Here is a 16,340-nt window from a genome sequence, read left to right as displayed (position 1 = left end):
ACGTGTCCCCAACTGCATTGGCATATCAATTGCCTCGAGTTTCTGGCAGTACACCTTGCCCTGAGCCGCCTCAGAGGACGCCTTTGGAGCAGGGACGTTCTGGCCCGCACGGACAAAACTGCGATATCTCAAACGGCAAGGCGGTTTACGCTCCTGTCGCATGTCGCAACTCGCCCACCAGCTCCTCCTCTGGAGTCAGAAGCATTTGAGGTCCCTTCGTGCCATCCACATATCAGGAGTGTTCAATCGGGCAGCCAACGAGCTGTCTCGAGCAGCACTTCCAGGGGAGTGGAGACTCCATCCCCAGGTGGTTCAGCTGATTTGGAGGCGGTTTGGAGTTGCTGGACCTGTTTGCATCTCCAGAAACCACCCACTGCCAGTCTACTCCCTAGCCGAGGCAACGCTCGGCACAGATGCACTGGCAAACAGCTAGCCCGGGGCCTGCGCAAATATGCGTTTCCCCCAGTGAGCCTACTAGCACAGACACTGTGCAAGATCAGGGAGGACGAAGAGCAGGTCCTGTTAGTGGCTCCATATTGGCCCAACAGGACCTGGTTCCCGGAACTCATGCTCCTTGCAACAGCCCCTTCCTGGCCGATTCCTCTGAGGAAGGATTTGCTTTCTCAGAGATGGGGCACCCTCTGGCACCCAGATCCGGACCTGTGGAAATCCCATGTGTGGTCCCTGGATGGCACGCGGAGGTTCTAGATGACCTATCTCAGGAGGAAGCACTCACTATCGCTTCAGCATGAGCACCATCCACTAGACGGGCCTATGGCTCTGAAGTGGAACCTGTTCGTCTAATTTTGTTCCTCTCACCATGAGGACCCCTGGAGATGTTCGATCAGAGCCGTGCTTTCCTTCCTGCAGCAAGTGTTGGAATGTAGGCTGTCCCCCTCCACCCTTAAGGTTCACGTTGCTGCTATTTCCGCCCACCAAGACCCCGTAGAGGGGAGGTCGGTGGGGAAGCATGATCTGGTCGTCAGGTTCCTTAGGGGGGCCAGGAGGTTAAATCCTCCTAGGCCTCCCTCCCTACCCTCCTGGGATTTGCCATTGGTGCTAAGAACCCTTCAAACTGCCCCCTTCGAGCCTTTGCAGTCAGTTGAGTTTAAGTTTCTTTCTATGAAAACTGTACTCCTGACTGCATTGGCTTCGATGAAGAGGGTGGGGGACCCGCAGGCATTTTCGGTTGACGAATCGTGCCTTGAGTTTGGCCCAGCTGACTCCAGTGCAACACTGAGACCCTGGCCCGGCTACATGCCCAAGGTTCCTATCACTCCCTTCAGGGACCAGGTGGTGAACCTGCAACCGCTGCCCCTGGATGAGGCAGACCCAGCCCTAGCTTTGCTCTGTCCTGTACGCGCACTGCGACAGTACGTGGATAGAACTTAGAGCTTTAGGACCTCAGAACAGCTCTTTGTCTGTTACGGAGAACAGCAGAAGGGGAAGGGAAGGGGATTCCTAACACGTTCACTAGGTTCTATAGCCTGCGTGTCGAACCTGTTTCCTCCTCTTTTCTCACCTCAAATGGGTAGTGGAACTGAGAGGCCTGGTTCAGAGTCGGCTTGCAGCATCCTTAACGCCTAAATTCTCCAGAGAGTTCCCTACCAGGCTAACCTTGTTGAGTCTTCCAGCACTCCAGTGGCCAGATGTGGCGGAGCGTCCGGCACCAGGCCTTTCAGCCAATGAATTCTTGAAATCTGGTGTGAGGCTAGTGCCCATATGAGTGACCCTGTTGAGATCCCATATGTGTTTTCCACGGTACACTTACTAGGGCCGTGTTTCCACTGGCAGACCACATTCTGCCGTCTCTAAATGATGCAGCCTGAGCCATCTCAGAGACTTCCATGTGCAATAGGGTCCTACGGGGTTACTTCACATGAGTGAATGTCACTTAACCCCCTCTGGGAGGAGGTGACTCCGCAGTGTGCCTCTTCAGCTGGAAGGGCATACTTTCCCAGTGTTATCCAAGTCCTACTGTTGGGTTGGTCAAGGAACTGCAGTATTTGACCTTCTCTGTGTAGAGCCCGGTCCTATCGTCTGCCTTGTAGGAAGGTCCAGGAGGCCTACACAGGGCACTGGAGGGGGCAGTTCCTGTGGCACTTTGGTAGGGATCCCAATTCATCGGTCACCGACATGACCGACTGAAAGCGAACGTCTCGGTTATGTATGTAACCCTCGTTCCCTGAAGGAGGGAACGGAGACGTCATGTCCCATCGCCACAGTCACTGTACCACAGCTGAGCTGCGGGTCACCAGCTTGGCTCCTCAGCGAAAACATGAATTAATGCGGTGCACCTGCTGGCTCTTATACCCGTGCTGCGGTGTGTGGCAGCCAGATGCGAATACCGCATGCCAATGTCCACTGGCTCGTTTAGTTACACTCGAAGTGGATTGGTCTCTCTGGCGAGATCCCAATTCGTCGGTTCCTTCAGGGAATGAGGGTTACATACGTAACTGAGATGTTTTTTATATTTTATAATTTTTTTTAAAAATGTACAGAAAACTAGTTTCTAATACAGCTGTTCAGGGACTGATGGCAAATTTGACATCTTTCTCTCTTCTGACTAAAATAATCATTCTCTCTAAATTTTTACCCTTTTCCCTTTTTTTGTAAAGTGATAGAAATGCCATTGTGGATGTATTCTTTTGCTATTGGAGCAAATAGGAACACAAAAAATTATATTTGTTGTGGTTTCTGTTTCCCACCTATGACAACTTCCGCTTGAGAGCACCTCTAAAATGTGAAATGTCTACAGAAAAATATGATCAAATTAGTGGGGCCAAATGCCAGAAGAAATGTCATGGTCAGGAGGTAAGCAGCTGTTTATATGTTCTTGAATAATGATGGACAGTATTAAATGTCGCTGCTCCTAAAACTTTGTTTTAGAATTACAATTTTAGAATTAGAATGGTTAAAATCTGTAGCATGTAGCAGTAGCATTTGAAATAAGGAGGCAAAATTTTACTTAAGTGTATATTTCATACAGTTTCAGTCAAAAATCAACCACTTGCTGCAACCCATAGGGAGTCATTTGGAATTAATTGGGCTCAAGGAAGGCAAAAGAAACGCTGTCTCCTTTTTTAACTGCTAATATGGCTGTTGGACGGTGTCACTGTGAAAAAAAAAAAATTTCATCCTGTGGATTATTTTCTCATCCAAAAATATTTTGAGGAGGTACTGCCTCCTCTGAGAAATCACAACAGGTTCAGGGTCTTCTAAGCACTGCTGTCAGTCACATTTACATTCAGCATTAGCTGTCAATCTGGGAGGACTGCTACTGCCCACAGGAAACACACTCCGTCACTCACCTCTGGAGCAATGTAGTCTGGCGTTCCACAAAATGTACGTGTGGACACACCCTCCACAATGTTCTCCTTGCACATACCGAAGTCTGCAATCTTAATATGACCCTCTGCATCCAGCATGACATTATCTAATTTCAGATCCCTGAAAGTGATAAAAAAAATTTCACAACAGTACGACAGGGTGATTCTGAAAATTAGAGGATGGAGTTACAAAAAAAAGATTTTTGTCTTCCTGTTTAAATATTTTCATATAAAATATATCTAAACAAAACTCATCTTGCTTTTTTTCCCCGCTCATAAGCACAACAAAAATGTAGTTAATTATAGTTCATTTAAAAGCAACTGCAGTGTTTTTCTTTTTTTCCTGAAACAAGGACTCTGTCTCTTTCATTCCTGCTGACGTCAGTTCATCTGTTTGCTCTATTTCCCTAGGCCAATTTAGTCGCTCAAAGAAAAACAAGCCAAATAACTAGGCTTGGCTCCTAAAGAGAGACAGAATTAAGTGAATTTCTGGTTGAAGTTGGGCTAAATAGTGATTTGGTATTTTATTAATGTTATTTGAAATGAGTCATGCCAATATTGAACACATTTTACAAATAGGTTAATATGATATTTTTTAATGCATTAGAGACACAAATGACCTTTACAGCTGTCTAAGAAAGTAAAATAACTTGACATTCAGGTTATTGGAGTAAAAATAATAATAATAATAATATATTCAATTATTTTCTAACCAGATAATGTGCACTTTCCTTTAAGTCATAGAACTATATACAAAATCAACATTTGGTCTCACACTAGCTATTTTATGTGTGTTCACCTGTATATGACTCCTTTCTTGTGCAGGAAAAAAAGCCCAACAGCAATCTCTGCAGCATAGAACCTGCAACAAGCATATTATTTTACATAAATTCACCTTAATCTACAAACAATCATAAATTGATACATGCTTTAAAGTTTAAACCCAGAAATACATACTGTAGATATAAACACAATGAGAGAGTGGCTTACACTGCTTGTGGCTCCTTAAATTTGCCCACTTGCTGAATGTGGTACATCAGATCACCACCATTAACATACTCCATCACGAAATACAGACGATCCTATGACAAAAACAATATAGAAAATTGTTTAGACAAACTTTAATGCTGGTCTTGTCTGAAAGGCTGTCTAAAAGTGTACAATCCTGTTATCGAAAGCTATTGCAATATTGTTCAATAATACTATTAATACAGTTGAAAAATGCACTTCTGTTGTTTAAGAACAGATTTTAAAACACTAGGCATCACACTCATACATCATGGACAACTTTGTAAATGGCTACAGAAAAAATGGCCATCATTGGAACATAACACACACACTCTCACACACACACAAACAAAAAACAACAACAAAAAAACTATATACTACAGAATCTGCAAACTGGATGACATTCAGCAACCACCGTCTACTTTTCCAGACTGCAAATCAGGGCAAAAATCTAATCTAATCTAATGTCTAGATTTTTATCTTTCTTGATTTATTCATTGAGGTAGCATTATTGTTAACTTTCATTTGGTGAATTAACTTGTCCTTTGGTGGATTATTATAAACTTTAACATCCTTTTTTTTTGGGTCTGTGAATGTTATTAATGACTTTATTATGGTTGGATGTGGATGCAAAGCATCTCCAGAGTAGCTCTGCTCATGGCTGTGTCTTTCATTTTTCTTTCTCTGTCATAAAAACAGTAGTACTCTTACCTCACCATCAGAGGTCACTATTGTCTAAGTAGTTTTTGTTTCCCTTCTTTGGACTCTTACTCAGGGATTCTTATTTTTTATGCTTTTCACTTGTTGAACATGATATTGGTGTATTTATTAAAATCTTCTGTAAATGGATCCCTGTCAATTTACAAGTTCCGTGCATTAAAGCTTTTTGGATAGAATTTGAATTAAATTTGACTATTAAAATGTAATAAAACTTAACCTTTATTTAAAAAATGTAATCATAGTATATTAAGTCCATCTAGGTATGTATCAAGCAAGAAATAATAAATATTTTTATTATTAACTAAACATAATAAATATTTTAACTTTAAATTGAGAACGTTTTTTTTTCTTTTCAGTTTTTTAATACTGATGTTGTTAAGATTCATGGAAACCACTTTAAAATAAGAGAAATAAAATAGACTTCTAAAAACTCCAACTATGTAATTGCCCTATTTTTAGTTAGCTGTATCCTGTTTTACAGTATGATTTATTTTGCTCCCTTTATGTCTTTACATATTTATAATAATGCAAATACATTTGGGTGGGGAAACCCCCACAAAAATGGTGTTTGTTCTCAGTCGCCAGTTATGTGTGGCCAGCTACATTTGCTACTTGCTGCCTTTACTGAATTATTAAATTTGTATTCAAGAGGTTTATCTCCCCAGATGTGGATTTTTCATTTCTAATAATAGTTTATGCGCCCTTATATATTGTGAAATATCTGCCAACCAGTTCAACCGTGTCTATTTTTAGAATATTTGACTGACAAAGATAAAAATCTTGCACAAACAGTAGATCATCATGGGTTTGATTACCAGATAATGTAAACTATTTGAGTTGAGAAAATGTCTACAAAATGCATAAATTTTAATTTAAGGAGAGAGTTCCTCACCACAGTCTGAAAGCAGGAGTGGAGTTGGGTGAGGAATGGAGGTTTGTCCTGCTGAGCCAGAACCCGCTTCTCCACCATGGTGCATTCAACATCATCATCCTGGATGACCACATCCTTCTTCAGGATCTTTATAGCATATAGTTCATCAGAAGATTTCATCTCAGCCAGAATCACCTGAGTATGGAGAATAGCAAAAGCTCAAACTGCCAGTGAGGGCTACTAGCAAACCTAAAATATACCAAATTTCACTCAGAAAGAAAAAGCATTATTTCCTCTTACATAGGCTGTTTTGAAAACACATCTTTATTTATTTATTTTTTAATTCTACTAGGTTGGTCCCATTTTTAAGAAAAACCAAGCCAAGAAAGGCAGCACCTAAAATCACAATATAAAATTTCTATATATATTAAACAACAATAAAATGCAAATAAATACTGGTATACAGTTAATATGGTTAAATTTATGGGTAAAAAAGTAATCATTTACAACACTTAAGACTAAAAGATTACAATTCAGTTGCTTTAACAATCAATTTAAATTAAGTAAGAGTAAGAGTGCCTTTTAACACGTAGATAATGCCAATTGTTCCAAAAAAGTGAAATGAAATGAAATAAAATTTAATTAATTAATAAATTCAGAGGAAAATTAAACAGAATGTTAGGAAAAATCATAAGCACAATATCCTGGGACTGTAAACTGGGGTATTTTACTATCCATATGCAATCGATAAGCACTACAATACACACTCCGTATGAAAGGGACAGCCAATCGTACAATTGTGAGTAAAAACTGCTGTGCAATTATTAAAGCACCTAATTATGGGGAAGTGATTGGAAACTCACCTTTCCAAAACTGCCTTTTCCCAATACTGCCAAGAAATTAAAGTCTGTGAGCTTGACACTGTCAATACTGCTTGAGGGTAAAGTGGACCCACTGCCATCCAAATTGGTGATGGTTTTTTTGGATGGACCCAATTTGGCTTTCTGCACACAGACATACAATAGCTGTAAAAACAAGCCAGAACTAAAGGCTAGCTTTTCCCATAATGCTCTTGGAATCCCTTATGCAGCTGGAACATTTTTTTCTGTCATGTGAATAGGCCTCAGTCTGGGTAGATTCCACATCTATACTGTATATATATATATATATATTATTATTTTTTTTTTGGCAAATGAAAATGAGGCTGTGATGGAGATAAATGCACAGCCCATTCAATAGGTTGTACAATTTTAATAATATTACAGTAAGTCTAAATTTCACATAATGTTTGTCAAAGTTTACCATCAGGAATTATTTTGGTAAAACATATTTTCAATGTTGCGCCAGCTCAACAACTGACAGCAAAGTAAAAAAATAAATAAATAAAATGAAAAAATTACAACCCCTTGAACAGACTTTATGGCTAACATTTGTGAAAAATAAAAATAAAATAGTATAAATAATATAATTTCAACCTTGACTAATGATCATTAACCTTTTAGAGATGCAGCCCAATAAAGCATAATCCACTCTTTGCAGCATCATCTGCATTTCCTACCAATGTCCTTTAACACAATCCATACCCAACAAGGCTCATTCTAAATCTGCCTTCTTGAAGAATTCTGGGTAGTGCCCATGCAGTTACCCAAGGCAGATGAAATTCTTTCCATCACAGCATGCAGAAGTCAGTCAGCAAGCCAAGATTCTCTGCCAAGCTAGACTGGACGGCCTTCAGCTCAAACTACAACAGCAGCACACAATATATTTTTCATCGAAGAATATCTGATTTTGCATAACCTACCTTCCTATTATTGGCTCCTGAATTTATGGAACCAATAATATATTGGGACAATTTTCAATAGTTATTTTTGCACATTGTGCCAACTACTTCAGAGGTCCTGTTTAGGGCATAGCTTGGGTTGATAGGGAAGTCATCCAAACAAGAAGCTCTACAAGTCACAGTTTGATTGTGATGAAGTTTTGCCATAATAGCGACATGTCCAATATGGCCAATATCTGTCAAGCAAGTTTGTAACGGCTACAGAGAAACCTTTTGAACTCTGAATCAGTGAAGAACCATCTTTAGCCTTCTGTGTTGTTAAACAGCTTTTGAGCCCTCCAAGTTGGTGGTTGGGAATTAAAGAATATAAAAGCCAGATCACTGGGTTCCTTGGAGTGTAATGACTTGTTCTTTTGTTGGTTTTGATTGCTTCTATTGTCCTCAAGTTGCTTTGGATAAGAGCGTCTGCTAAATGACTAAATGTAAATGTAATGTAAATTCTTCAGTGAGAAGCAATTAAAGATTATGCAGTGGTGGAAAACATATTACGCAGTGTCTCTAAAGTGGGACAGACCAGGTGAGTAAGACCTCAATCTGTTAGCAGAGCCATCAGAGACAGGGGCACAAAGTAGAGATACTCATGACATTGCAAGTTTTATGATGCAGCAGATTTGACTTGATCAAGATGGCATGAAGGTAGCTGTTCTCATGGGGAAGGTGCTTATTAAGGTTGCCAAAAAAGATCAAACTCCCTAACAACAACGTGATGGAGGCTGACCTAAGCTCCAGCTGAAAATTCTTTGAGATGTCATTAATATGAAAAAGCTGAAAGACTCATAAAGCATGTGTTTTCACATCTCAAATCTTCAAATTCTTCAAATTTTAGCTACTTCATCTGGGAGAACTTTCTTCTGCCATGCTATGCCATTTAAGACATGGTTACACTCTACAATGAGTCAGAAAACACTGGATGATGAAGACATTGATGCCATAATAAAGGGACTACATTAGTGTCACCTGTGAGAGAAGGGCTGCTTCAACCCTTTGTTGGTTTTCTGTAAGACCAAAAAAAATTATACTTAAAAAAAAAAAAATTGTTTTTGTATTTTTCTTTATTTCTCCCACCAGATGGCACTAATCTCCCTTCCATGCACTGGCTTTTTAATACTTTTGCTATATTGTTAACTTACACATTGTATTAAATGAAAATAATATGAAATATTATTATTTTATATAAAAAGAGAAAAATTTAGAAGTGAATTTTGTGTAGTACCATGACATTGTCTCAAAATACTAAATATTCCAAAATAAATATTGAAACAAAATATTACACTTATTGCCTGTTTTGACCACCAAGGATCATCAGTGTGACCCCTAAGTGAAGAATACCAGAAGGTTAAAGACATTGGGCATTGTTTTTTTTTTTTTTGATAATTACCTTTGTTTACTGAGCTTTCAGGTCAATGTGCAAGTGTATTTTGCATCAAAAATGGGATGTCTCCCTGCAGCAAAATTCATTCCCACGTCTATGCATACCTCTATATCAGATACCTATTACTGCCCCATGAGCAGGCACACACAACAAGTATTCTCTGTAAAAGGTCTTCACACTCTTACATACTTCAAGATGAAGCTTAATTAATGTAGCGACCATTTAATAAAAAAGTGATGCAGATAAAACGGGCATATAACCAGCCAGCCAATCAACACACACATATTTGTACGCTGCTGCTGACACGAACCTGCTCAAGGTCCACTAAAGTCTGATCCTGAAACCACATGAGAGGGGTAAACAGAGATATACATGCAAACAGGTAACACATGCGTGAAAAGGAAAAGACAATATTTATCTAATCTTCCCAACCACAGTTATGGACACTATCTCTGGTAGAAGACTAAGTATTTGGATGCAACTGAGAAAGTCTGGGTAAATAGGGCGTCTCACTAGCCAACTTGTATGAACTAACTTTCGGTAGGGGGTTTCTCACCTGCCGACTGATTTTTGATGAAATTTCGCCCTCTTCAGTCGGAGGTCTGTCTCACACACACACACACACACTGATTAAAAATGACAGAGGAGCATAATAAGCAGCTGCCTCTGAGTTTTCTATCTGATTTACAAATAAGTGAAGCTTGTGAAAAAAAACAACAGGAGCATTGCACGAACATGAAGTGTTGTAATAAACTGACTTAAATCTATGAGATATGTATTTGTCATAGAAAGAATAGGCTATGTTCATGCACAGAAAAATAATTACATTAGGAAAGATCAGCTAGTGAGATGCTGGCAATTTAAATCCTATATCAAACCTTTTTTTTTTTCACAGTATTTTATTTTCAAGTCTCCCCCCCCCCCCGAATATATTATTACTATATATTTCATTCCATTCCTTTGTCTGCTTAAAAGGCTACGGGTACATTTAACCCACAGCACCCAATGAAGCTACAAGCACTTGTATTGCTTTAAACGATGATGTCCTGCAAAAGGTAAACAGAAACTATCTATAGAGCTTCCAATCTGCTTTTCACAACAGATCATGTCAATCTAATTCTCAATAAAAGTGGGTTTGATTATGTTTAGCTCCTCAAGCACAGGATGACACATGGTGGTGGGATTTCAACATCATCTAATTAAAACAGGCAAAAATGACAAGAAAATTATGACTGCCATCATCTGGAAAAACAAGGAATTACTAGAAAACTGATTCTCAAAGCCGATGGTGACTGATGTGGCAACGTGTTTCCCGTCTAGTGCGCAACTAGCTTTAAATGTTTTATGAGTCACGTAGACATAAACAGCTCCAAGGCAGCTATAATGTATTTCTATGTGTACAAGCGTCTACAGTGTGTTTCTCAGGAAAGCTACAAGCAGATGAAAAATGTATATCTCCTAACCATGTTTCCAATGCAACAATATATCTGACATATACACAAAAACAACAGCTAAAATACTGACAGATCTCAGCTCCAGCTAACATGCTAAACAGATATACAATCTGAGTTACATAATGTTATTTTTGACTTAACAAAAATCCATTTCACACTAAACATTTGCTGTCTCTCTCTGGAGTCTTTAGGCCTGAAGGTCACTCTAATAATTTATTGATGGTGTTTGCCAACCTGCACATTCTAGCTAGTCAATAAAGACAAAATAATTGTTCTAAAATAATGATTTGATTCTCATTCTTTATGATTAATTCACAAGAGCTTATTGTTAGCAATTGGGAAATAAAAACTTGTTCAGTATGAGTCACAAACTAATTTAATATTGGTTCAGCCTCAGGTTAAATTCTTGACACAAACACAATTCTTTTTTAATTTGTGTCAAAAATAGCTTTTCTTTAGAAAATAAGTTTATGAGGTTTGCACATAAGGATAATAAAAGAGTCACCTCAAACTTCTGTCGGAACTCAGTATTCTCATCATCTTCATCTGGAATGGGAACATTGTAGTACTCCCCCTCCTCCTGGTTTAACATTTTATACCTGCATCATCACAGGTAAAGAGAAGGCAAAAGTTATGACTGCGTATTCATCAAAGCAAAGTCCCTACAGGTCTGTAAAGCAATATTTATTTTTTTATCATTATATAAATTATATTCTATAGCATGTCTGCTTAATTGGCTACAGTGGTGTACAATTTTGGGAAAGATTATGTGAACAACAACATCAAATTAGTCTTTTTTGTCACACAATCTAGCTTCAGAAGGCTTATAATAGAGTGCACTGCACGGCTATGATGTTGGTTTTTAATTAATGAGACGCATCTAATAATAGTAGGAAATGACTAATTAACAAGTGACCAAACCTTTTTCCTGTCAGATACTTACATGGGTCAGTGAGATATAGAGACAAATCCTTACCATCCACACACTGAGGATTTCATGAGCTCAGACACACCAAACGACATTGAGCCCATGAAATCATTACGGGTGGTTCTGTCCCAGTCCCACACCTCCACAGACAGCCGACGGTCCTTATCTGCTGGCTTCAGTTTACTGGAACAGACAGACAGACAGACACACACACACACACACACACACACACAGACTAGGATGAAGCATTGCATTAGTGCTCTCCCCATCATATTCTAAAGAAGGGCTTTTCAGCTACTCAGGGGCCAGATTATTCAGATGAAATCTCAAGAGAGGCTAAACATTTTTTACAGTAACTATTAACTACAGTATATCACTTTCATTGTAAATATTAACATGAAAACACAAACCTAATAGCCTAAGTAGCTATTTACAGACATTAAATTAATAAGGGTATTACAATAAAGTTTAAGGTTCGCTAAAAAATTCCTTCAAAAGATGAAGTCATGATCTCACACCTAAATGAGTCTCATCTTTAGAAAAAGACTGTCAAACTGTCTTCATGTATGCAGATTTAGGCCCACATTATGAACAAACGATGAAACAAATTGGTTAAACATTTAAAGCATAGAATACAAGCAAACATTTCCACAAATATTAATTCCTCATTATTGAATTTTAAAGGTGCACTAGGTAACTTTTTTCTTCAAAATTAAAAAAATTTATTTAATAAGCGAGTACATCATGACATACATACATACACCACTTTTTCTCTTCTCTTACTATCCTTATCCCTTCCTGTCCTAGCTTTTGCTAATTTGAACGATGACTGAAACCTTATAACAGGGACTTCTCATGTTTATTGCCATCTTATGGTAAATCATTTGTTGTATTCCTCAACTGTAAGTCGCTTTGGTTAAAAGTGTCTGCCAAATTAATAAATGTAAATGTAAATATAAATATAGACCTGTCAGGATGATCCCTGCCGGAGAAGCCTAGTACCTGCATGACCTTCGTATCCATAAACAGAGAGAAGTAGCTCCAGCTACAATGTTTTTTTTTTCGCACGAAGCATGCAGTTTTATTTATGAACCGATAAAGCCCTAACAGTTAGATAGTGTCCCTTTAATTATTTAATTTTTATTTACGATGTCATCATCCACCTCTACAGATGCATCACTGTGTATTTTATAGAGCAAGTTATACCATGTTGTGTAAAAATCAATAAATAAATCAATGCTTATGCACATACAGTAAAACTAACACCAATGACACGTTAATCCTAAATATTAGGCTGTAATAAACAATTTTTGTGACTCACAATGTAAATGACTCATTCCAAGTCGGATTCAGGGAAGAACGGATGGTTTTCGTTTTCTGTTTCGTCTCATGTTTAGGGTCTGGAATCAACTTGAGTTTTACATATGGATCAGACAATCCATTCGGATCCATTGGAATCATGTTCTTGCCTTCCCCAACTGCAACACAATATGCCAAATAAGAAATGACATCAGAACATAAATATATATATATATATATATATATATATATATATATATATATATAAAATATATAAAATAATAGAGGGCAGGTATTGACACTGAAGTCTCAGGGTAACGTAACTCCACATAAACTATGAACTGTGACATAATAATAAAGAAGTGGCTTTAAATGATAATTACTATGCATGTTAGCAACTGAATCATAATCAGGGTATAAAACACTCCAGATCAGGGTAATGCTGTCAGAACAGAAACGCATATGTAGGTCTTTAATGCTTTTTGTAGAACTGATCTTTTATGAAGGCATTCCATAACTGTTTGTTTGGTTTAGAGTACTACTTTATATAATCACACATGACCAAACACGCACACTGCACAAGACAACACGGAAAGACCTGCTACTCCTTTACTCAAACCCACTGAAAGGTTAGACTTTGAATATCTAAATATGTCACAACCAACAAGGCCAATGCAAACATGTGGTGTGCCACTAACATTTATATCACCCCTTACGAAAAAGGTTTATTCAAGTGTGCTATTAGTATACTTCTTTTAAACTAAAATAGGAAAGTATACTTTTAGTCTATTTTTATGTACTTCTCAGAAATGGGCTTTATGTACTTCTAAGAAATATACTTAAAATGACATTTAAGTAGGCTATACTTGACATACTTAGAAAAAAATCTAAATATATTTGAGCTATACTTGTGCTCCTAGAATCTGTGTTTTCATTGTTATATGGTAGGGGGCGTACAGTACACATCTTCTGTACAGAATTTCCGAAAAAAAAAAAAAAACACAAGTGAAGAAGAAACCAAAACAACAGATGCTTCCACATGTAATCTAACGCGATCATCAAATAGATCATCAAAAATGTGTAATGTTATGGAATAAAATGTCACCATTGTTTATTTCTTTATTTTTTATTTATGAAACTTACCCACATTCAAGTGTTTAAAAAAAGAATGCATGAAGCTAGAATAAAATGTTTCTGTTTACAAGCAGATACTCTGTTCTTTCTTTTGATGTTTCGTATGTTCAGATATTCATATAACAAAATATATACAAATTAATACTTAATTGGGACATAGTAGTATACTTTAAGTATGACGTAAAGTTCACTTTAAAAAAATTTATGAGTATACTTTAAGTATAAAACTATTAAACTAGTAGTTTACTGAGACTATACTTCAGTGTACTAAAAATGCTACTACAAGTATTTAATTAGTAAACTATCAGTAAACCTATATTCACTTTTAGTATAATTGTAGTACAAGCTAAAAACATTGATGTAAACTACTTGTGTACTCAAAGTTTACTACAGTTATACTTAAAATATACTTTTATATACTAGAAAGTGACCCAATTTAGTCCCAAGGAGTATTGAAATAGTACACTTAGTATACTACTAGCACACTGATATTTGTATACTAACTACATAAAGTATACTTAAAAATATACTTGAACTTTACTTAAGTAAACTTAATAAAATAAACTTGAAGTATACTACTTTTTGGTAAGGGACTGAATACAATGAAAAACATGGGGCACAATAAAAAAGATATGCATATATAGAAAAAAATAAAATAAATAAATAGTGGAGGACCTGTCGACGGACTCTAGTCTGTGAAGTAGACATTGCCAGACTACAACTCACACAGACTACATGAAACACTGTCTGAAAATGCAAATATCAACACTGACTACCTCAGTGCCTGAACTGCTTATGTTTGACAGGTAGAAGGCGCTCTACACTTTAATGACCCAACATGTCTCTGTCAGTCCCTCCAGGATTTCACGATTTTTGTGTGTGATTTTTGCGATCAAAATGACGGTATTTGTGGTGGTAATTTCCATAAATTTGTGACAAATTTGCGATTTTTTTTTCTTTTAAATTATGATATCTCATTTACCAGATTAACTCAAGTGAAGTCACCTTTATTTATATAGTGATTTTAACAATACAGATTGTGTCAAAGCAGCTTTACAGTATCAAATAGGAAAATAGTGTGTCGGTAGTGCAGAAGGACAATAGTAAACACTCAATTTTCAGTTGAAGGTATTTCATTACTGAATTCAGTGATGTCATCATCCAGCTCCGTTCAGTTCTAATAGTATTTGTGCAATCATGTAGACGATATCGCTGGAAATTAAGTGTCCCCATAGGGCTGCACGATTAATCGCATGCGATTTTGAACCAGCTGGAGTTTATTAAACGTGCAGATTATGTATTGTGTTAGATGCACAATATTCACAAATAACAAACAAAATGCATAAAGCTGGTTTATTTTGGTCTCAGTCAATTCTGAAACATTTTAACTTTTAAAACAACCTAGGACCCTTTTTCCACCTTATCTATGTAAACATTAACAAATAAGTATTGTAGCTGTATACTGCTTGTAAATCCAATTCATACATTTGGTATTTTGGTCTCTTAATACATTCTGATATATTGATATATAAAAAATAGAAAGGGAAAAAATTTAATAATTAAACAACACTGCGTCGTTGGTGGGTTTTTGTTAAATGTGAGCCAAAATCATCACAATTAAAAGAACCAAAGACTTAAACTACTTCAGTCTGTGTGCACTGAATGTATTTAATACACGAGTTTCACAATTTGAGTTGAATTACTGAAATAAATGAACTTTTCCACAACATTCTAATTTATTGAGATGCACCTGTAGACTCAAACATCCACAGCTGTGCTGATGAATTGTCCACAGGGAAACAGGGAAAAAAAAATCGTGTACTAATACCTAAATTAAATATTACTTAAATACAGTATGAGCTAATGAGTTAAGGCATGTACTAATCGAGAACTCGAGAGCTATAACTACAAAACGAGACCTATGAATTCTTGTGTGAAAACTTAGACCAAAGACATTAATTAACAAACTTGTAGTCAAGGTAGTCATTATTCACAGATTAATTTTTGTGTCATACTTTAGGTTACTTCTTGATTAGTACACGCCTTAAATCATCATTAGTTCATATTAAATTATATTTAATTTAGGTATTAGTTAATGATTAATCACGTACTATTACCTAGTATGCAGATGAATGAAAACTGATTGAGTTTCAGTCAAACGTTTTAACAAAATTAGAACTTTCAGTCGATATTATGCTTCAGCTGAAACTTTCATCAAGTTTTCCTTCTTCTGCCGAGACTCTTGGGGGAAACTACGGTATGAAAATGGAGGGTCAGTAGTATATTTATTTAAGGCCATGTCAGCATCTTTAAGGCTATTTTCATGGCAAAAACAATTAAAAAACACAAGTATAACAAATACAATAAAAACCAGCAAACAAACAA

At 37.0% G+C, this 16,340-nt stretch overlaps 1 protein-coding gene across 2 annotated transcripts in view; it reads right to left on the bottom strand.

Moving 5' to 3' along the window:
- prkcaa (protein kinase C, alpha, a) overlaps positions 1 to 16,340 on the bottom strand; it is a 133,667-nt gene that overhangs the window by 17,608 nt on the left and 99,719 nt on the right. Inside the window, exons 6-14 of one of the 2 annotated variants that reach the window (XM_058778563.1) lie at positions 12,844 to 13,000; positions 11,571 to 11,705; positions 11,100 to 11,193; positions 9,447 to 9,477; positions 6,792 to 6,928; positions 5,950 to 6,123; positions 4,320 to 4,411; positions 4,129 to 4,191; positions 3,312 to 3,450 (exon numbers count right to left, since the gene is read on the bottom strand). In XM_058778563.1, coding sequence (XP_058634546.1) covers positions 3,312 to 3,450; positions 4,129 to 4,191; positions 4,320 to 4,411; positions 5,950 to 6,123; positions 6,792 to 6,928; positions 9,447 to 9,477; positions 11,100 to 11,193; positions 11,571 to 11,705; positions 12,844 to 13,000 — 1,022 coding nt within the window. Of the gene's footprint in view, positions 1 to 3,311; positions 3,451 to 4,128; positions 4,192 to 4,319; positions 4,412 to 5,949; positions 6,124 to 6,791; positions 6,933 to 9,446; positions 9,478 to 11,099; positions 11,194 to 11,570; positions 11,706 to 12,843; positions 13,001 to 16,340 lie in introns of both variants that reach the window. The other variant, XM_058778562.1, reaches the window with a different exon arrangement.

Source organism: Onychostoma macrolepis, chromosome 06 (assembly GCF_012432095.1).
Source record: "Onychostoma macrolepis isolate SWU-2019 chromosome 06, ASM1243209v1, whole genome shotgun sequence".
NCBI lineage: Eukaryota > Metazoa > Chordata > Actinopteri > Cypriniformes > Cyprinidae > Onychostoma > Onychostoma macrolepis.
The sequence above is the reverse complement of the archived record's forward strand: the minus strand, read 5'-3'. Positions and strand labels throughout refer to the sequence as shown.